This window comes from Sus scrofa, chromosome 1 (genome assembly GCF_000003025.6).
Source record: "Sus scrofa isolate TJ Tabasco breed Duroc chromosome 1, Sscrofa11.1, whole genome shotgun sequence".
Classification (NCBI taxonomy): domain Eukaryota; kingdom Metazoa; phylum Chordata; class Mammalia; order Artiodactyla; family Suidae; genus Sus; species Sus scrofa.
The window spans coordinates 108545763-108569132 of NC_010443.5; the positions used below are offsets into that span (position 1 = coordinate 108545763).

Below are 23370 nucleotides of genomic sequence, written 5' to 3' on the forward strand. Positions count from 1 at the left end.
ACAGCCTGGCCAGGAAGGCTGGCACCTGGCTCTGAAGAGCAGCGCAGCAGTTAGCTCTCCCTAGCTGAGGCCCCTAGCTGTCTGCTGCTTTGTTCTCTGAAACTCCTGTGATCACATTCACCTGTTTCCAGGAGCTCCTGCTATCAACTCTTCTGGACTCCTGGCACCTCCCACCTGCTGACCCAGCACTTGACCATGGCCTTCCTCCTTCCTCAGCACTTCCACCACCTCCTAGCAGCTTCCCCAGCAATGATCCGTGCATGAGTGACTCAGGGTTTATCTTAGTAAGCCAGGCTTTGGGGCCTCATGTGTGGCTCAAAGCTCAATACATTCATCCCATAGTTACACACAAATTGGTATTGTGAACTGCTGGGCCAGTAGTGGTGGAAAGAGCAGGGGTAGACCTGGGGTTAGATAGTGGCTCAGCTACTAACTAGCTGTGTGATCATGACCAGCTGCTGAACTTCTTAGAATCTCAGTTTTCTCAACTGTGCAAGGGGATACACACACACACACACACCCTAACTCATAGGGTGACTGTGAAGAGTAAATACTATGACACATACTAAGCCTCTGGCCTTATGCTGATACAATGCAGAGTCTCAGTGTTTCCTCCCTTTCCTTCTTTCAGCTAAGTCTCTTCCAAGCCTGAAAGTCCATGAGCCTTTGAAACACATGTTCCCATGTTAAACTATAACTTGGAAAGGTGACCAAGCTGCTAGCAAGTTTAGCTTCCCAGAGGAACAAAGATCTCAGGTGACCGGGACAACCTCTGTGTCCCACATTCCCTGGAACTGACCTCCCACTCCTTGGGTGCTGTGGGCAATGACAGCTCACACACCACACTTGACCGAGGAAATGAGAGCAGGATCAGTCCTCAGGGAGGTGATGAGTGAGCAAAAGCCCTGAGGCCTGGGCATGACTGTGGGGCTTAGAGAGGGCAGTGGCCTGAGACTAGGTGAGTCTGCATGCATCTGGAAAGAAAGGGCTTAGCCAGGGACATGCTGCGCTCCTGCAGCCTAACACAGACTCCCATGGAGACAGAAGAAAGAAGGGAGGTGGCTCTGGCCTCAGCCTTCCTCTCCAGAAGGGCAAAATGGGGAGATTTGGGAGCTGCCAAACTGAACAGAAATATGGGGCTGGGGGAGCCAGTAGAGCCAGCTCACTGTTCTCCTTGAGGGCAGTGGTTCTGAGAGCCCAGGACCAGCGGCTGCAGAATCAGCTGGGTTTGGTATCATTTTAGATCAGCGGGCTCCACATTGGATACCTCAATACAGACCCAGCCATCTGTATTCTTTTTTTGTTGTTGTTTAGGGCATATGGAAGTTCTCAGGCTAGGGGCTGAATTGGAGCTGCAGCTGCCAGCCTATGCCAGAGCCATAGCAACGCCAGATCCGAGCCTCGTCTGCAACCTACACCACAGCTCATGGCAATGCCAGATCCTTAACCCACTTAGCAAGGCCAGGGATCAAACCCAAATCATCCTGGATACTAGTTGGATTTTTAACCTGCTGAGCCACAATGGGAACTCCTGTATTATAATAAGCCCTATGAGTGATGCTGATTCTCGCCAAAGTTTGAGGACCTTCACTTTGGGGGAGGCTTTTATTCATTTATCTGAAATTTCCTTCCCATTTTCAAGTAGTGAGAGGCGGCATGACAGTGAACCAGTCATAACCTTTAGAGACAAGAAGGTCTGAGTTCATGCCCTGGCCCTGTCCCTAAGTAGCTCTGGGGCCTTGGACAAATCCATTAGGCTCTCTGAACCCTGATTTTCTTAAGCATAAAATATCTACCTTGCAGGATTAAGTGGTTAGGTTTAGAGAGAATGTGCAGAAAGCATTTAGCAGAGTGCCTGGCACATAGTCGCTGCTCGCCACCACCAGCACCACTATCCTTACAACCACCCTGGCTGCAAAGAGGTCCCTGGGTGAGTGACAACTGGAGCTGTGTCTCAAGACAATCATCAGACCATCACAAGGGGACCGTCTTGCTCCATGAGTGTTTAACATGCTGCTCAGAATGCTCCTGGCGGCATCCGCATTAAGCTTCAAGATAAAAATTCCTTTCAAATTTGATGAGAAACAAATCCCTATCTAATTTGGATATACCAAATGAAGCCCCAGGGAGAAACACTACTCTCATTACAATATAACCCAGACATTTTCCCGCCCTACCCACTTCCCCTTTCCTCTTAGATAAGTCCCTTAAGCACACGGGAGCACCAGGCAAATATTTGTCCAGTGGTGAATGAATGGGTTGGCTCAATTTGATTTGAAAATGCTCAACTGTTATGCAACAAAAGCAACCAAATTTGTGGCCAGGCCTTTGGCCTCCTGGGGTAGAAACATGGCAGCCGCGTGGGGAACACAATGGAATCTTGGGAAATCAGGCCCTGATGGGACGGGAAGAAACCATGTTGGCGGGGACAGGGAATGGAGGTGGTTTTCTGAACTTAGCAAAGGACTTTTGCAGTGACACGGCAAGGGGTCCTTCAGCCCTGGCTGTACATGTCTGCATGGGCTCCACCTGCTAAGCCTGCCGGGGATGGAGAGTCAGGTGTCCTGTGGCCTTGGCAGTGCAGAGCAAACGGGAATCAGAGCACCAAAACAGTGTGCCGGTTTGCTTCCCCAGGGATGGGGTGGGGGGTGGGGGTGTAAAAATCGTCCATCTCATTCAGGCTGAAAGGCATTCATTCAGGCCCTTGGCATCTCCTTTCACCTGCTAAACATGCTCTAGTCACCTGTGGCCTGGCTCCCATCCTCCTCTTCTCCAATTGTCCTCCTTGCTGTGTCCAACATAGACCTTACCACCCACTGCCCACTCCCTGCTCATAGGATAAAGTTCCAATGCCTTGGCAGGGCATTCAAGATCTTTTGCAGATTGGCCACAGCCTGAATGTCCAGCTGCACTACCCACGGCCAGTGCCTCAGCCGCACCTAACTCCTGCCTGCTCGTGCCCTACTCTTTTACACATCTGGCCACTGAGTGAAAGGCCTTTCCTCCTGTGGTCTGGTACCTCTTTCCAGAACCTGCCCAAACTCAGCTTTCTGTGAAATAGGCCCACCAGCATCCAGTGACTTCCTGAAGGCGTTTCTAAGTCTTTACTCAGCCTGGAAGTCCCTTCTTTTCCAATCCACGAATTCCTAGTGTCTTTAAGACACAGCTCTAGTATTGCTATAAATTTTTTAAAAAATATTTTTGGCATAACTTCAAATTTAAAGAGAAGTTCCAGCATGGTTCAAAGCATTGTACATCTTTCACCCAGATTCCCTAAATATTAATGCTTTCCCACATTTGCTTTAAACTTCTCTCTCTCTCTGCCCCCATCTAGGTGTATAGTTTTATTACTTTCTGAACAGTTAATGGGTTATCTGCAGACCTTATACTCCTTTACTCCTTCAATGTGTATGTTTTTCTAAAACCAAGGACAATCTCTTACATAATTAGAGAATAATTATCAAAATTAGGAAATTAACTTTGATACCAATTACTATCTATTATACAGATCTCATTCAGCTTTCACAGATTATCCCAATAAAGTCCTTTATAGCAAAGAAAAATTCCCTGATCATCATTGCATTTAGTTATTATGTCTCTAGAACAATTCCTTGATCTTTCTTTCTTTCTTTTTTTTTTTTTTTTTTTTTTTTTTTTTTTTTTTTGTCTTTTGTGACAGTTGACATTTTTTAAGTGTCTAGGCCAGTTATTTTGTAGAAAGTACCTCACTTTAGGTTTGTCTGATGTTTCCTCATGATGGATTCATGCCGTACAGACTTGGCTGGGGTATCCTAGAGGCGATGCTTGGTTTATCTCAGGGTATCATCATCAGGAGATATATGATGTGACTTCATCCCATTTTTGACAATGTTAACACTTGTTGCTTGGTTGATTTGTTGATATGTCTGACTCCTCCTCTGGCCCATGAAGCCCTTCTCAAGGTCAAGGGGGGACTCAGCCTTCCTGGCATCTGGTACCTAATGATACAGAGATATAAGGAAGTGAAGAACAGACACCAACTGATCCCCTCCCATGTGCCTGGCTCTGTGGCCTCTTCTCACCTAAGCCTCACAGCAACAATATAATTTAGTGGTTGTTGTGCTCATTTTATAGGTGTGCTCAGTGAAGATGAACAATTTGCGTAGGGTCACTTGACGGGTAAGCAGCAGATCCAGATTCAAATCCAGGTCTGCCCCTTGCCATAACACTTAGGCACTGGCGACAACAGACGGTCAACAACAATGAGTGGTTTGTTTGTTTTTTAACTTAAACAGAAAAATCTAACACCAAGATCACTGAAAAACTTAATACCCTCCTACCTCAATGAGGAGACTTTTTATTCATTTATCCCTTCAACATATATTTATAGTGGGTCTGCCATGTGCCAGGCAGTGTTATAGATCATAGTGATATAGTGATGAACAAATAACATATATTCTGGTGGGACTCTGCAAATACTAGCAAATCTAGCCAAAGAGCTTGAACACTAACAAGAAGGTGACAAGTAGAGCAGCTCCAGGGTTGAGTAATTTAGCAGTTCAAAGATGTCATGGCTAAGATTTGTGTTCTCTGAAATTCTCTTAGTTTTCCCTTTGGGGTTGCAAGATATTTGCCTTAGTTTTAAGCAAGACATCCTCAAAGGAAACCAAGAGGACATTCCTGTCATGATCCCTTAAGATGGGAAAAGAAAACCTTGCTAGAATCCTCCCAGTCCACTTCCCTTTCACCTCACTGGCCAGAACTATGTCACCAGCTTATGCCAAATCCACTCTTGGCTAGAGGAATGAGCTACCATGCCTGGCTCAGGGAATCTGGATTTGTACCCCTACCACCCAGACCCCCTCCAGGCTCAGCTTTCCCCCAAAACACCTTCTGGTCAGAAGAGTTGGAGGAGAGTGAAAAAAAAAATCAATTTTCTTTAAAGAAGCGAAGTTGGGAAAAGGCTGTTGAGTGTGCACCTGACAATATTTTCAAATCTTTCATTCACTAATTTCCCAAATATTTACAGCCTCTTGTTTATGCAAATATGAATTTGAGTCATTGCCATTCCTTATAGAATTCTCCCTCATGATCCATAGGTTATTGGTTCCAGAATCCCTGTGGATACCAAAATCTAAGGATTTTGGATTTTTTTTTTGAGACGTAATTTACTATGTTGTAAATTAGTTTCAGGTGTACAGCAGAGTGATTCCATGATACATACATATACGTGTGTGGGTATATATATGTGTATATGTATATATATATACATATAATTCTTTCTGAGATTCTTTTTCATTACAGGTTACTACAAGATATCGTGTTTTTTTTGTGGTAGAAAATCTTTTACTTATTTTTAATCTGAAGATTTTGAATTTGAATTAAATTCAGAACTCACAGATAGGGAGGGCCAACTGTAGTCATTATATCAAGGTCTAATCTGTTTTCCTTACAAAGATACATAATGTCTCTCTTTATCTATCCTTGTATCTCTTGTCTTATTCCAAAATAAAGTCCCTCTTTGTGAAGGTATAGAATCTTAGCCAGGGGAGGTTTAAAAAAATATTTAATAACTAGTTCTAGGTTGTGGATTGACCACTGCACAGAGAGGGTCCTACTGGACCAGGCATCCACCATTTAGCTGCTGGATGGGGCCATCTAGGAAGATCCTGGCAGAGGGGTTAGGCAGGCTGGAGGGACACTCAGTCTCTACTATTTGCCAATTGATATGGAAGCATTTATTTTCATATTTTTAAAAATTTATTTTTATTGAGATATAATTGAACTATAACATTATATTAATTTCAGCATGTATAGTATATTTGTATACATTATGAGGTGATCACCACGATATCTAATTAACATTTGTTACCTTAACTTAGTTACTAGTTTTTTTTCTTGTGCTGAGAACTTTTAAGACCTACTCTCTTAGCAATTTTCAAGCATGCAATAAAAGCATCAACTTAGTCACCATGCTGTATATTACATCCCCCGGACTTATTTTTAAAATTTTTTTGCTTGTTAGGGCCGCATCTGTAGCATATGGAGGTTCCTAGGCTAGGGATCTAATGGGCGCTACAGCTGCCAGCCTACACCACAGCCAAGCAAGGCAGGATCTGAGCTGCATCTGCGACCTACATTGCCGGATCCTTCACTCACTGAGCGAGGCCAGAGATCGAACCTGCAACCTCATGGTTCCTAGTTGGGTTCCTTTCCACTGGGCCATGATGGGAACTCCATTCTCCCTACCCCGGACTTATTTTATAGCGGGAAGTTTATACCTCTGAGACTCTTCAGTCATTTTGCACTCCCCAGCTCCCACCTCTGGCAACCACCGATCTGTTCTCTATGTCTATGAGCTTGTTTTTTTTTTCTTTAGATTCCACATATAAATAAGCTAAGGTGGTATTTGTCTTTCTCTGATTTATCTCAGCATAATATTCTCAAGGTCTATCCATGTTATCCTAAATGGCATGATTTTATTCTTTTTTATGGTTAAATAACATTCTGTTTAGATCTTCTGCACATTTGAAAATCAATTGTTTGCATTTTTGCTACTGAGCATATGAGTTCTTCAAATATTTTGGACACTAACCCCTTATCAGATATGTGCTTTACAAATATTTTTCTCCCATTCCATAGGTTGCCTTTTCATTTTGTTGGTAGTTTCCTTTGATGTACAGAAGCATTTTGCTTTGATATAGTCCCACTTGTTTATTTTTGCTTTTATTGCTTTTACTATTTTGACACTTTACTGACCAATATGAGAGTGCCCATATGACAACCTGGACATGAGCTCCAATCTATGCAATGACGATTCCCAGTGTCAGTACAATGACCACAGCATGATCCTCCCAACTTCTGCCCATAGTTGGGTATTTGAGCTGCTTTCAATTTTAACTGAAATATGAAGCTCAGTTCTAAATGTCTCTGTATTATTTTTCATATTTCATAATACAAAAAACATATATATATATTAATAAATACTTATTTCATATTTTTGTTTCCTTGGAACACATTTCCCAAAGTGATGTTTCAAGGTCAAAGGGTATGATCAATTTTATAATTGGCACAGTGATTGACCAAGCATTTAACCAAAGGTTTAGAAACATCCTTGCCTACTTTTTTTACAGACTACTATTGCTGGGGAGCTGGGAGGCACATGGTGTAGTGGAAAGAGGGTGAGCGCTGGAGTAAGGAGAACTGGGCTAGATCTGGGTAATGTTATTCTACTTGAGGCTGGGGTTGTGGCAGTCTAAGGCTCTTTGGACCTTTGTTTCCCCAAGAATAAAATGGGGGAGTTACCATTTCTCCAAGCACCAGGCACAGCAGGCATTGCCTCCATCTGTTCCTGACCTTGGCCTTAGGCCTGGCCACCCTTGTCACCCACTCACCATGGCCCACCTTTGGGTGATGAACTACCAGAGAGCAGTGGAAGGTGCAGATTCTGCATCGTAAGAAAATGTGTAGAGTGCCACCTTCTGGTGTCAAGCGTTAGTGTCCACATGACTTTTGGGACCAAGCTGCCCTTGTGTCCCTGTGAGGATCTGTCCCAAGGATGAAGCTGCAGAAGGAAGGGGAGATTCTCCCCACCTAGACTGGGCCCTGGTGTTGGTGGTGGCTTAAAAGTGATAGCCTCTTTCTGCCAGTGAGACTCTGGGGGAGAGAAGAAGCAGAGTTGAAGGAAGCTGTTTTTGCTTTTGGAGACAGTAAAGTTGCTAGCAAAGGCCTCTTTGCAAAAGGAAGAGGACTTCGTCAGTGATGTATTAAACCCTGTTTAGAGAGGCTGACAGCAGTGGTCAATCAGTCCACAAATATTTACAGTGCACCTACCATGTGCTAGACATGTACTAAGATAAACAACCTATGACAAGACAGGCAGGCTCCCTGATCTCCTTGTCTAGTGGGGAAGTTTGGGGATGAGATTCCCCAAACTGATATACTTTCTTTCTTTATTTAATTGAAGACAAAACGATCCCAGGCATAAAAATTTAAAACACAGTATTTCATCTCCCAAACACTGTGGCTGTTTTTATTTCAATACATTCTGGCCCCTGTACCCTTATGTACACACATTTTTACAGAGCTATATTCATGAGGCATGTTTTCCCAAAGTTAATACATTTCACTCACAGTACTCTTCTCTGTGTTGCTACTTAATCTTCATAAATATCCTTATAGCTCTCTAAGAGGTTGTATAAAATCTGTGTAGCAAGTCCCCTAACCCCCTAAGCTTAGACTCATAATTGTTCTTTTTCTTTCTTTTCCTGCTATTATAGATACTGAAATGTTAACTACTTCATGCAGACTTACTTCTCAGTGGTCATGAATATGGCTCATCCTATGTGTTGCCATATTGCTTCCTCAAAGAGCTGCTACTAAGTTGCAATGCTACCAACCAATATTATTTCAGTGAGTCAATTTTGCTGCAACATTAGGTGAATTCAATATTGTTGCTTTTACATATTTTTGAGAATTAATATTTTTAAATGGAGTCCAAAATTTGCTTTAATCCACATTTCTCTGGATACCAGTAGGCAGGGGTTTTTTTGCACATGACTATTTATAATTGCTCACATAAAATGTCTGTTCATGTTGTGGTTAAATTTTGAATGAGTTTCTTGTTTGATGTCTTTCCTTGGAAGAGAGAAAAGCAATAGAAGATTATAGTATTGTGGCCCAGGATGCTGGAACAGTACTTCCCACTTTAACCATGGGATAAATAACTCCTTCTGGAATCTTCCTAAGAAAGCTCAGCTATTCCAGAATCCAAAGCACACGTCTCTTCTGCTGCCCAAAGCTACTAAGTGAGAAAAGTGATTCTGTAACACACTTGGCTGTGCTTGATTCAGTAGTGGAAATGACATAATTTCCCACTGTTTGTGAAAAAGAGTTGGACATTAGCCTAGGCTACAATAATGCAAATGAAAATTATGTGACTGGAGAGTTAATTTGTTTCCTAGTGACTCAAGAAATAGTGTCCTTGAGTGTTGGAGGGGTCCACACTCCAAACCTCTGGCCCAGAGATGTGAAGTGACTTGCTTAAATTTACACTGCAAACTAGACCTCCCAGCTCCTGATTCCCCTTGCATCTTTCCCACATCTAGAATGGGAATGTTAATGAACCTGTGATTCTCTCCTTCACAGCTCCACCCTGTTCCTCTGTGTGTGTGTGTTGGGGTGGGGGGAGGATTGGCCACCTCCCAACCTGGATGACTTCTGGAACATAGCTCTGGGAACACTTTCTGTGCTGGGAGTTGGTTTCCTTTTCCTACATAGCTTTCAACAAGGATTCTGGGCTGTTCCTCTCTGGGAACTCAAAGGAATGAACCAGGCAGGGTTCTGAGCAGTAGCTATAGTACTTTTCCAGACCATATGTCTTCCTTATGAAAGGAGATGATGAATGTTAGAAGTGGGGTCTATATGATAGAGAGCAATTTTGACTATGCCAAAAAGGCATTGGGGTTTAGTAAATACCTCACTAATATTTCCTGGGATGACTAGATTAAGAAGGGAACTAACATTTGAATAACACATATCATGTGTTAAAACTAATAGAATTAGAGGATACAACTCTATTGTTTGTAAAAAGGAGACCACACCAAAAATCTATACAAAATGAAAAGGAAGAGAATTATGACTCAGACAAGGGAGCAAGAAAAAAAAACCCATTAAAACAGCTAAGTGATCTGGAGATTATCAACCTCCATGAAAAAACTTTACACTGATAATAGTAAAGATGATTCAAGATCTTGGAAATAAACTGGAGGCAAAGACTGATAAATTGCAAGGGACATTGAGCAAAGAAATAGAAGACAAAGATTAAGCAAGCAGAGATGCAAATACAGTAGCTGAAATAAAAAAGTTCACTAGAAGCAAACAACAGCAGAATACAGGAGGCAGAAGAATGAAGAAGCAAGGTGGAGGACAGACTAATGAAAAGTACTGATGTGGAACAGAAAAGAGAAAAAAGATTGAGAAGAATTGAAGACAGTCTAAGAGAACTCTGGGATAATGTTCAATGCACCAACATCTATATTATAGAGGTGCCAGAAGAGATAGAGAAAGGGCCAGAGAAAATATTTAAAGAGATAATATCCAAAAACTTCCCTAACATGGGAAAGGAACTACTAACTCAAATCCAGGAAGCACAATGAGTACTATATAAAATAAATCCAAGGAAGATCATCCCAGACACATATTCATCATATTGACCAAAATTAAAGACAAAGAGAAAATATTGAAAGCAGCTAGGGAAAAGAAACAAATGATAAGGTTATTGGAAATAACCCCGATAAGGTTATTGGAAATTTTTCAGCAGAAACACTCTGCAGGCCAGAAGGGAGTGGCATGATATACTTAATGTGATGAAAGGAAAAAACTTCCGACCAAGATTACTCTACCCGGCAAGGCTCTCTTTCAGATTTGAAGGAGAAATCAAAAGCTTTACAGACAAACAAAAGCTAAGAGAATTCAGCACCACTAAACCAGCTGTACAACAAATACTAAAGCAACTTTTGTAGGTGGAAAAGAAAAGGCCACAACTAGCAACAAAAATATCACAAATGACAAGGCCCACTGATAAGTGCATACATATAGTAAAGGTAGGAGATCATCCACAAAAAAATATGCCACCAAAATCAAAAATCATGAGGAGGGTACAAATGAAAGACACTGGAGATGCACTTGCATTTAAGTGACCAAAAATGTAAAACAATCTTGTATATATATAGACTCCTATATCAAAACTTCATGGTAACTGCAAACCAAAACTATATAATAGATACAAACACAAATAAGAAAAAGCAATCCAAACACAACACTAAAGAGTCCTCAAACCACAAAAGAGAACAAGAGAAGAAGGGAGGAAAAAAGACCAACAAAAACAAATCCAAAACAGTTAATAAAATGGCAATATGAACATACATATCAATAAATACCTTAAGTGTAAATGGACTAAATGCCCCAACCAAAAGACACAGTATGGCTGAATGGATACAAAAACAAGACCCATATATATGCTATCTACAAGAGACTCACTTTAGTTCTAGGGACACATACAAATAGAAAGTGAGAGGATGGAAGAAAATATTCCATGCAAATGGAAGTTAAAAGAAAGCTGGTATAGCAATACTAACATCAGATAAAGTAGACCTTAAAATAAAGAATATTATAAAATACTAAGAAGGACATTACATAATGATTAACGATTCAATCCAAGAGGAAGATATAACAATTGTAAATAGATATGCACCCAACATAGGATCACCTCAAAATGTAAGGCAACTGCTAATAACTTTAAAAGGAGAAATTGATAATAACACAATAATAGCTGGAGACTTTAACACCCCACTTAATGCAATAGACAGATAATCCAGGCAGAAAGTCAACAAGGAAACACAGGCCTTAAATGATACATTATACCAGATGAACCTAATAGATATATATAGAACATTCCAACAAAAAGCAGAAGAATGCACATTCTTCTCAAGCGCATAAGAAACATTCTCTAGGATAGATCATATTTTGGGCCACAAATCAAGCCTCAGTAAATTTAAGAAAATTGAAATCATATCAAGCATATTTTCCAACCATAACTCTACACAAGTGGAAATCAACAAGGAAAAAAAACCTGCAAAAAATACAAACACGTGGAGACTAAACAACATGCTACTAAACAACCAATGGATGACTGAAGAAATCAAAGAGGAAATTAGAAAATACCTGGGAGCAAATGACAAAAAAGACACAACAATCCAACACCTATGGGATGCAGCAAAAGCAATTCTAAGGGGGAAGTTTATAGCAATAAAGTCTACCTCAGGAAACAAGAAAAAGCTCTAATAAACAACCTATCTTTACACCTAAAGTGACTAGAGAGAGAAGATCAGACAAGACACAGAGTTAGCAGAAGGAAAGAAATCATAAAGATCAGAGCAGAAATAAATGAAATAGAAATGAAGAAAACCATAGAAAAGATCAATGAAACAAAAAGCTGGTCCTTTGATCTCTGTTTGCTTAAGTTTTAAATCTTGTATTTCTTTGCTCAGTGTTTGCTGTAAATTATCTATCTTTGCCTCCAGTTTATTTCCAATGTCTTGCATCATCTTCAGCATCATCAGTCTAAAGTCTTTTCCTGGAAGCTGATAATCTCCAGATCACTTAGCTGTTTTTCTGGGGTTTTTTTCTTGCTCCCTTATCTGAGTTATATTTCTCTGCCTTTTCATTTTTATAGGTTTTTGGTGTGGTGCCCTTTTGCAGACAACAGATCGTAACCTCTCTTACTTCTGATGTCTGCCCCCCTTGTGACTGAAGTCGGTAAGTGAGCTTGCTGTAGGCTTCCTGATGGGAGGGACTGGTGCCTGCCCACTGGTAGGTGTGGCTGATTCCTATCCCTCTGGTGGGTTGGGCTTTGTCTCTGGGTGAGATTAGAGGATGCTGTGTACCTGGGGGACTTTAGGCAGCCTGTTTATTGATGGGTGGGGTTGTGGTCCCACCTGGATTATTGTTTGCCTTGGGGCTTCTCAGAGCTGATGGGTGGGGCCAGATTTTCCCAAAATGGCCACCTCCAGAGAAATACATGCTGGAGAGCTTTGCCTCCAATGTCCTTCCCCCACAATGAGCCACAGTTACCTCCTGGTTTCCCAGGAGATCCTCCAAGATCTGCAGTCAGATCTGATCCAGATTCCTATGGATCCTCTGCTTTGCACTGGGAATCAGTGCACATGAAAGCCTGTGTACACCTTTCAAGAATGGGGTCTCCATTTCCCCCAGTCCTGTGGAGCTCCTGAGCACAAGCCCCACTGGCCTTCAATGCCAGATGCTCTGAGGCTCTTTCTCCCAATGCCAGATACCCAGGCATGGGGATTTGACATGGGTCTCAGAACTCTCACTCCTGTAGGCGAGTCTCTGTGATACAGTTACTTTCCAGTCTGCAGGCTTCCCACTTGGGAGGTATGGGGTTGTTTATATCACATAATCACCCCTCCTACCTCTTGATGTGGCTTCCTCTTTGTCTTATGAAGTAGGATATCTTTTTGAAAGTTTCCAGTCCATTTGGTTGAAAGTTGTTCAGCATTTGGTTGTAATTTTGTTGTTTTTATGAGAGAAGTTGAGCTCCAGTCTTTCTATTTTTCCATCTTAATACTGTCTCTCTTAACCCCAAAGATGGTTCTTTGAAAATATCAACAAAATTGATAAACCCTTAGATTCATCAAGAAAAAAGGAGAGAGGACTCAAATTAATAAAATTAGAAATGAAAAAGGAGATGTTACAAAGGACATCACAGAAATACAAGGGATCATCAGGGATTACTACAAGCAACTATATGCCAATAAAATGGTCAACCTAGAAGAAATGGACAAACTCTTAGAAAAGTACAATTTTCCAAGACTAAAGCAAGATGAAATAGAAAAGATGACAGACCAATTGCAAGTACTGAAATTGAAACTGTGATTAAAAAACTTTCAACAAACAAAAGTCCAGGACCAGATGGCTTCACAGGTGAATTATTTTTTTTTCCAATTTATTTATTTATTTATTTTTTGTGAAATTTTATTTTTATTTTTTTAACAAAATAAAATACATATATTTAAACACAATTATATTCACACAGATTATTATATCATGGATCTGAAGAAAGAGATTAAGTGACTCCCTCTGGAGAGTGGAATGGAAAATATGCTGAGACAAATAGGAAATTTATTCTATACTTTATCCCATTTTGTATGGCTTTCATCTTTACTATTTAGTATTATCTATTACATTTCAATTTTTCTTTAACAATTAGCATTGTATTAAAATTGTGTATATTATGCAACTAAAATTTATAAAGAAGAAAGACTTATAATACCATTAAATATTTTATATAGCATAATAAAAAGAATAACTTAACCGGTAAGAATAACGAAAATAATACACCTTCTGGAAATAAGTAAAATATAAAATGCATAAATTGGTTAAAAAACAGTGTAACTATATAAATACGTCCTCACCATTTGTTACATCTTATTGATTCTTCAGTAAAGGCATTACACCATTCTAGGTGATGTGATAAACAAGACTGTACCATGAGAGAAAATGTTATTAATAATACAATTATAGAACTATATTATTTAATTGTACAGTTGCATTATTTAATTATAATTATCATAAATTCTTTGATGGAGAGGAAATCAGAATCAGATCTAAGAAGACTTCAGCATTCCAAGAATGATGTCACATGACCCCCTTCATGGTGGATTATGCTCTTATTTACTATGAGATATATTTCTTCTCCAGAGATTCCTTGTTTGTGTATCAATTGTAGATTTTTGGTTTGCAGTTATTCTGCAGTTTTGATATAAGAATCTATATATATATGAGATTGTTTTAAGTTGTTGTTCTCTTCATTGCAAGTTCATCTCCAGTGTCCTGCATTTGTACCCACCTCTTCTCATGATTTCTGATTTTGGTGGTATAATTGTGCATGGATGATTTCATACCTTTACTGTATATATACCTTTACTGGCGAGCCTTGTCATTTGTGGAATTTTTGTTTCCTGTTGCTGTGTTTTCTTTTCTGCCTGGAGAAGTTCCTTTAATATTTGTTGTAAGGCTGGTTTAGTGTTGCTGAATTCTCTCAACTTTTGCTTATCTGTGAAGGTCTTGATTTCTCCTTCAAATCTGACTGAGAGCCTTGCTGGGTAGAGTAATCTTGGTTGGAGGTTTTTTCCTTTCATCACATTAAGTATATCATGCCACTCCCTTCTGGGCTGCAGAGTTTCAGCTGAAAAATCTGCCAATAACCTTGTTGGGGTTCCCTGGTATGTTACTTGTTTCTTTTCCCTAGTTGCTTTCAAGATTTTATCTTTGTTTTTAATTTTGGTTAGTTTGATTAATATGTGTCTCAGTGTATTCCTCCTTGGGTTTATTTTATATGGTACTCGTTGTGCTTCCTGGATTTGAGTGAGTGGTTCCTTTCCCATGTTAGGGAAGTTTGTGGCTATTATCTCTTGGAATATGTTTTCTGTGCCCTTCTCTCTCTCTTCTCCTTCTGGCACCCCTATAATACGGATGTTGGTGTGTTTAACGTTGTCCCAGAGTTCTCTGAGACTCTCTTCATTTGTTTTCAATCTTTTTTCTCTTTTCTATTCCACATCCGTAATTTCCACTAATCTGTCCTCCACCTCGCTTATTCGTTCTTCTGCCTCCTGTATTCTGCTGTTAGCTGCTTCTAGTGAATTTTTTATTTCAGTTATTGTATTTTGCATCTCTTCTTGTTTCAGTTTTATATCTTGTATCTCTTTGGTCAGTGTTTCTTATAAGTTAACCATCTTTGCCTCCAGTTTATTTCCAATGTCTTGCATCATCTTCAGCATCAACAGTCTAAAGTCTTTTTCCTGGAGGCTGATAATCTCCTCATCACTTAGCTGATTTTCTGGGTTTTTTTCTTTCTCCCTCATCTGAGTTAAAGTTTTCTGTCTTTTTGTTTTTATAGGTTTTTGATGTGGTGACTTTTTCACAGATACAGGAGTTGTAGCCTCTCTTACCTCTGGTGTCTGCCCCCCTTGTGGCTGAAGCCTTATGGGGGCTTGCTGTAGGCTTCCTGATGGGAGGGGCTGATGCCTGTCGCCTGGTAGGTGGAGCTGATTCTAATCCCTCTGGTGAGTGGGGCTTAGTCTCTGGATGGGGTTAGAGGCAGCTGTGTGCCTGAGGGGTCTTTAGGCAGCCTGTTTACTAAGGGGCAGGGCTGTGATCCCACCTGGATTGTTGTTTGCACTGGGTCTTTAGGCAGCCTGTTTACTAAGGGGCAGGGCTGTGATCCCACCTGGATTGTTGTTTGCACTGGGGCTTCTCAGCGCTGACTGACAGGTGGGGCCAGATTTTCCCAAAATGGCCACCTCCAGAGAAAGGCAAGCTGCTGAATATTCCTGAGAGCTTTGTCTTCAGTGTCCCTCCCTCACAACAAGCCACATTCACCACTGTTTTCCAAGGATGTCCTCCAAGAACTGCAGTCAGGTTTGATGCAGATTCCTATGGAGACCTCGCTCTGCCCTGGGACCCAGTGCACATGAAAGTCTGTGTGAGCCTTTTAAGAATGGGGTCTCCATTTCCCCCAGTCCTGTGGAGCTTCTACGCACAAGCCCCACTGGCCTTCAATGCCAGATGCTCCAGGGGCTCTTTCTCCCAGTGCCAGATCTCCGCATGTGAGAGTTTGATGTGGAGCTCAGAACTCTCATTCCTGTAGGTAAGTCTCTATGAACCAATTAGTTTCCACTCTGTGGAGCTTCCCACCTGGGAGGTATGGGGTTGTTTATATTAAGAAATTGCCCCTCCTACCTCTTGATGTGGCCTCCTCTTTTTCTTCTGGAGTAGGGTATCTTTTTTAAGGTTTCTGATCCATTTGGGTGGAGATTGCTCAGCCTTTAGTTGTGAATTTTGTTGTTTTTAGGAGAGAAGTTGAGCTCCAGTCCTTCTATTCTGCCATCTTAATCCTCAATCTTCACAGGCAAATTCTATCAAACATTTATAGAAGAGGTAAAACCTATCCTTCTGAAACTATTCCAAAAAATTGCAGAGGAAGGAACAATTCCAAACTCATTTTATGAGGCCATCATCACCCTGATACCAAAACCAGGCAAAGACACCACAAAGAAAGAAAATTACAGGCCAATATCACTGATGAACATAGACGAAAAAATCCTCAACAAAATAATTGCAAACCAAATCCAACAATACATTAAAAGGATTATACACCATGATCAAGTGGGATTTAACCCAGGGATGCAAGGATTCTTCAATATCCACAAATTGTGATACACCACATTAACAAACTGAAGAATAAAAATCATATGATCCTCTCAATAGAAGCAGAATAAGTTTTTGACAAAATCCAACACCCATTTCTGATAAGAACCCTTCAGAAAGTGGGCATAGAGGGAACTTACCTCAACATAATAAAGTCCATACATGACAAACCCACAGCTAACGTGATTCTCAATGGCGAAAAGCTGAAAGAATATCCATTAAGATCAGGAACAAGACAAGAATGTCCACTCTCACCACTACTATTCAACAGAATTTTAGAGGTCCTAGACACAGCAGTCTCAGAAGAAAAGGAAGTAAGAGGAATCCAAATTGGAAAAGAAGTAAAACAATACTGTTTGCAGATGACATAATACTATACCTAGAGAATCCTAAAAACTCTACCAGAAAACTGCTAGAGCTCATTAATGAATTTAGCAAAGTTGCAAGATACAAAATTCATACACAGAAATTGATTGCATTTCTATATACTAACAATGAAAGATCAGAAAGAGAAATTAGGGACACAATTCCATTTATCATCACATAAAAAAGAATAAAATACTTAGGAATAAACCTACCCAAGGAGCCAAAAGATCAGTACTCTGAAAACTAATAAGATGTTGATGAAAGAAATAAAAAAATGACACCATCAGATGGAAACACATACCATGCTCTTGGATTAGAAGAATCGCTATTGTCAAAATGACTATACTACCCAAGGCAATCTGCAGATTCAATGCAATCCCTATCAAATTACCAAGGACATTTTTCACAGAACTAGAACAAAATATTTTAGTTTGTTTGGAAGCACAAAAGACCCAGAATAGCCAAAGACACCCTGAGAAAGAAAAATGGAGCTGGAAGAATCAGGCTCCCTGACTTCAGACTATACCACAAAGCTACAGTCATCAAAACAATATGTTAGTGGCACAAAACCAGAAATATAGATCAGTGGAATAGGATAGAAAGCCCAGAATTAAACCCACGCACCTACAGTCAACTAATCTACGACAGAGGAGGCAAGAATATACAATGGAAAAAAGACAGCCCTTTCAATAAGTAGTGCTGGGAAAACTGGACAGCTACATGTAAAAGAATGAAATTAGAATCCTTCCTAATACCATACACAAAAATAAACTCAAAATGGATTAAAGACCTAAATATAAGACTGGATACTATGAAATTTTTAGAGGAAAACATAGGTCACACACTCTCTGACATAATCCCCAGCAGTATCTTCTCAGATTCACCTCCTAGAGTAATAATATAATATTAATAAAATTAATACTATTATTATGAATAATAATAAAAACAAAAACAAATGGACCTAATTAAACTTAAAAGTTTCTGCACAGCAAAGGAAACCCTAAACAAAATGAAAAGACAACCCACAGATTGGGAGAAAATATTTGGAAATGAAGTGACTGACAAGGATTGATCTCCAAAATTTATAAACACCTTCTGCAGCTCAATGCCAAAATAAACCAAACAACCCCATCAAAAAAAATGGCGAGAAGGTCTAAAGAGAAAATTCTCTAAAGAAGACATACAGATGGCCAAAACACATGAAGATATGGTCAACATCACTAATTATTAGAGAAATGCAAATTAAAACTACTACGAGGTACTACCTTACACCAGCCAGTATGACCATCATCAAAAAATCTACAAACAATAAATTCTGGAGAGGGTGTGGAGAAAAGGGAACCCTATTATATTCTTGGTGGGAATGTACATTGGTGCAACCACTGTGGAAAACAGTATGGAGATTTCTCAAAAAACTGAAAATAGAATTATCATTTGATCCTGGGCATCTATCCAGAGAAAACAATAACTTGAAAAGATACATGTACCCCATTGTTCATTGCAGCACTATATACAATAGCCAAGTTGTGGAAGCAACCTAAATGTCCATTGACAGAGGAGCGGATAAAGAAGATGTGGTACATATCTATATAATGGAATATTACTCAGCCATAAAAAGTAATGAAATAATGGCATTTGCAGCAACATGGGTGGAGCTGGAAATTACCATGCTAAGTGAAGTTAGACAGTGAGACACCAAATCTTATGTTATCGTATATGTGGAATCTAAAAAAAAGGATACAATGAACTTTGCAGAACAGATACTGACTCACAGATTTTGAAAAACTTATGGTTGCCAAAGGAGACAGGTTTGGGCCTGGGGAGGGAAGGGCTGGGGGTTTGGGGTGGAAATGCTATAAAACTGGGTTGTAATGATCATTGTACAACTATAAATGTAATAAAATTCATTGAGTTAAAAAGGAAGATCACTGTGGTGGCAATATGAAGAAGGGATTAGGGATAAAAACAATAATACATGCTCACTGTAGGTCATTTCCAGCATACATGCAATTCATGTGAATTGCAATACTTTAGTTTTAAGGGGCTGCTTGATAGGTCAAATAAAGCGAAAAAAGAATTAACAGATTTAATTTTGCAAAAACACCTATAGAGTAACGACTCAAATGGAGGCTCAGAGAGATTAAGTAACTAACTTGGAGTTCCCCTTGTGGCTTAGTGGAAACGAATCTGACTAGAATCCATGAGGACGCAGTTTGATCCCTGGCCTCACTCAGTGGGCTAAGGACCCGATGTTGCTGTGAGCTGTGGTGTAGGTCGTAGACACGGCTCAGGTCTGGCGTTGCTGTGGCTGTGGTGTAGGCTGGCAGTTGTAGTTCCAGTTGGACCCCTAGCTTGGGAACTTCCACAAGCCATGGGTGTAGGCCTTAAAAGCAAAAGAAACCAAATTTACGGTTTGTGATTAACAGATACAAACTACTATACCTAAAATAGATAAGCAATGTGGATTTACAGTATAGCATAGGGAAATATATTCAGTATCTTGTAAAAACCTATAATGGAAAATAATCTGAAAAAAATAACTGAATCACTTTGCTGTACACCCCAAACTAATACAATATTGTTAATCAACTATACTTTGATAAGCAAAAAACCAAGCAAACAACAATAAATAGCCTTCTTTGACTACCTCTTGGGGATTATGGGAAGTGACAGAGCTGACTCACAGCAAATGTTTTATAAATTGTGAAGCATGGTTCCTAGTTGGGTTTGTTAACCACTGAGCCACGACGGGAACTCCGGTAAGTACATCTTTTAAAAAATTTTTACTAGTTAAAAAAATTGAAAAAAAAAAAAAGGAGTTCCCATCGTGGCGCAGTGGTTAACGAATCCGACTAGGAACCATGAGGTTGCAGGTTCGATCCCTGCCCTTGCTCAGTGGGTTAACGATCCTGTGTTGCCGTGAGCTGTGGTGTAGGTCGCAGACGTGGCTCGGATCCCGCGTCGCTGTGGCTCTGGTGTAGGCCGGTGGCTCCAGCTCCAATTCGACCCCTAGCCTGGGAACCTCCATATGCCTCGGGAGCGGCCCAAAGAAATAGCAAAAAAAAAAAAAAAAATTGAAATATAGTTGATGTACAATATTTTTAGTTTCAGGTGTACTGCATAATCATTTGACATTTGTGTATATTACAAAATAATTACCACAATGTCTAGTTACAAAGTTATTACTATATTATTGACCCTATTCCTTACACTATATATTACTTCCCCATAAAATATGTATGGCTTTAATTTTATAAGATGAAGCCAGATTGTTCCAAGCAGCTGTACCAATTAACATTCCCATGACAATGCACAAGAGTTCACTGTTCTACATCCTTGCCCCTGCTTGACATTGTCTGTTCTTTAAATTTCTGCCAACCTGATGTGTCTAAACTTGGTTTCAGTTTGCATTTCCCTTGTTGCTAAGGAAATTGAGCATCTTTTCATATACTTGTGATCCTTTCATATTTCTTTATTTCTGGAGTTCATGTCTTTGTCCCACTAAAAAATTCAGTTGTCTACTCTGGTCTTATTGACTTGTAGTTGCTTTTTATAGACTCTGGATGCTAATTCTTTAACAGTTTTATGTTATCTTCTCCAAGCCTTCAGCTTGTCTTACACTATGTGATTTTTTTTTCTGATTAAATTTTTTTTTGTCTTTTTGCCATTTCTTGGACTGCTCCCGTGGCATGTGGAGGTTCCCAGGCCAGGGGTCTAATTGGTGCTGTAGCTGCCAGCCTATGCCAGAGACACAGCAACGAGGGATCCGAGCCATGTCTGCGACCTACACCACAGCTCAGGGCAACGCCGGATCATTAACCCACTGAGCAAGGGCAGGGATCGAACCTGCAACCTCATGGTTCCTAGTCGGATTCGTTAACCATTGCGCCATGACGGGAATTCCTCTTTAAACTTTTTAAATGATTTTTTTCCATTATAGTTGATTTACAGTGCTCTGTCAATTTCTATTGTATAGCAAAATGACTCATACATATATATATATGTATATATATTATTTTCTTATATTATCCTCTGTCATATTCCATCATAAACTTTTATTATCATTATTAGTTTGCTTTTTAGGGCTGTACTCATGGCATATGGAGTTTCCCAGGCTAAGGGTCAAACTGGAGCTACAGCTGCCAGCTTATGCCACAGCCATGGCAACACAGGATTGAGCCATGTCTGTGAACTACACCACAGCTCATGGCAATGCTGGACCCTTACCTCACTGAGTGGGGCCAGGGATTGAACCTGCATCCTCATGGATACTAGTCAGATTCATCTCCACTTAGCCACGATGGGAACTCCCATAAACTTTTTTTTTAATGGGTCTCAAAATTTTGTGACAGATTTTTGGTCAAGTTGTTTTCATTAAAAAGTACTGAGTTTTAAAACTAATAACTTGAAACTGCCGCACACAAAACAAACATTCCACAAAACATCTCCTTTCCTTCTGAAGGTTTTACAATGGGTTATCATTAATAAGTCTTTTACTATTAAACTTAAATGGCCAATTAAGACAAAGAGTTCTGAGACCATTCTTCTACCATTGATTAAGACTGGGGTGGCACATATTGGGGATAATATTCATTTAGATTTCTGAGCTTTCTGAGCAGACTTGGTGACCTTGCCAGCTCCAGCTGCCTTTTTGTTCACTGCTTTGATGAAAACCACAGTGACCACCATCTGTCTCATGTCATGAAGAGCAAAACGGCTCAGGGGAGGATAGTCAGAGAAACTCTCAACACACATGGGCTTACCAGGAACCCTATCAACAATGGTAGCATCACCAGAGTTCAAGAATTTGGGGCCATCTCCCAGCTTTTTCCCAGAATGATGATCAATCTTCTTCAGTTCAGCAAACTTGCAAGCAATTTGAGCTGTGAGACAATCCAGCACAGGTACATATCTAGCACTGATTTGACCAGGATGGTTCAAGATAATCACCTGAGCTGTAAGGCCAGCTGCTTCCTTTGGTGGGTCATTTTTTTGATATCAGCCATACTGCCATGATGAACATGTTTGACAGACACATTCCTGACACTGAAGCCCTCATTGTCCCTGGAAAGGGCTTCACTCAAAGCTTCATGTGCATTTCAACAGACTTGACTTCATTTGTAACATTGACTGGAGCAAAGGTGACCATCATGCCAGATTTGAGAATGCCAGTCTACATTGCACCCATGGACAGTATCCATGCCACCAATTTTGTAGACGTTCTAGAGGGGCAGACACAGGGTTTGTCAGTTGGACAAGTTGGTGGCAAGATGCAATCCAGAGCTTCAAACAACATGGTTCTACCGGCATTGCCATTTTATGGGTGAATTTCCATCCCTTGAACCAAGGCATGTCAGCACTTGGCTTCAGCATGTTGTCACCATTCCAGCCAAAAATTGGCACAAATGCTACTGTGTTGAGATTATAGCCACTTTTTAAAAAATATAGGTGCTAACTTCCTTAACAATTTCCTCTCAGCTCTTTTGGCTGTTGGGGGGCTCAGTGGAATCCACTTGGTTAATTCCAACAGTTAGTTGTTTCACACCCAGAGTGTAAGCCAGAAGGGCATGCTCATGGATCAGCTCATTCTTGGAGATACTTGCTTCAAATTCACCAACACCAGCAGCAATAATCAGGAAACGACAACCATCCCGGGATGTGCCTGTAATCATGCTTTTAATAAGTCTCTGTGTCCTGGGGCATCAACGATGGTCACATAGTACTTGCTGGTCTTTAATTTCTACAGGGAGATATCAATGGAAATAACACACTCAGGTTCAACTTTCAGTTTGTCCAAGACCCAGGCATACTTGGAACCCTTTGCAATCTCAGCAGCCTCCTCCTCAAACTTTTTGACGGTCCTTTTGTTGATCTCACCACATTTGTAGATCAGATGGCCAGTAGTGGTAGACTTTCTCAAACTACATGTCCAATGACAATAACATTGATATGAATCTTCTCCTTTCCCATTTTTTTTCTTAGACTTAATGGTGGTTCTCATGACACTTGTGTCCTGGTGGCGAACTTTCTGCAAAAATCTGTGTTTTTTTTTTTTTTTTTTTTTTGGATGAATAGAAGTTTTTAGCTTTAAAGCAGTCAACCTCATTTTTTTTCCTTCATCTTTTCCTTTCACTTTGGTGTCTTGTTTAAGAAATTATTTTTTCAACCATACAGAATCTATGGGATGTGGCAAAAGCAGTTCTTAGAGGGAAGTTCATAGCAATAAAGATCATCCTC

The 23370-nt window shown here is 40.2% G+C and overlaps 1 protein-coding gene and 1 pseudogene across 1 annotated transcript in view; both read right to left on the reverse strand.

The window, feature by feature from the left end:
- APH1B (aph-1 homolog B, gamma-secretase subunit) overlaps positions 3535-23370 on the reverse strand; it is a 213983-nt gene continuing 194147 nt past the window's right edge. Inside the window, exon 7 of the mRNA XM_021094173.1 lies at positions 3535-3977. Coding sequence (XP_020949832.1) covers positions 3810-3977 — 168 coding nt within the window. The 3' untranslated portion in view covers positions 3535-3809. The remainder of the gene's footprint in view (positions 3978-23370) is intronic.
- On the reverse strand, positions 21453-23308 carry LOC100517693 (annotated as a pseudogene).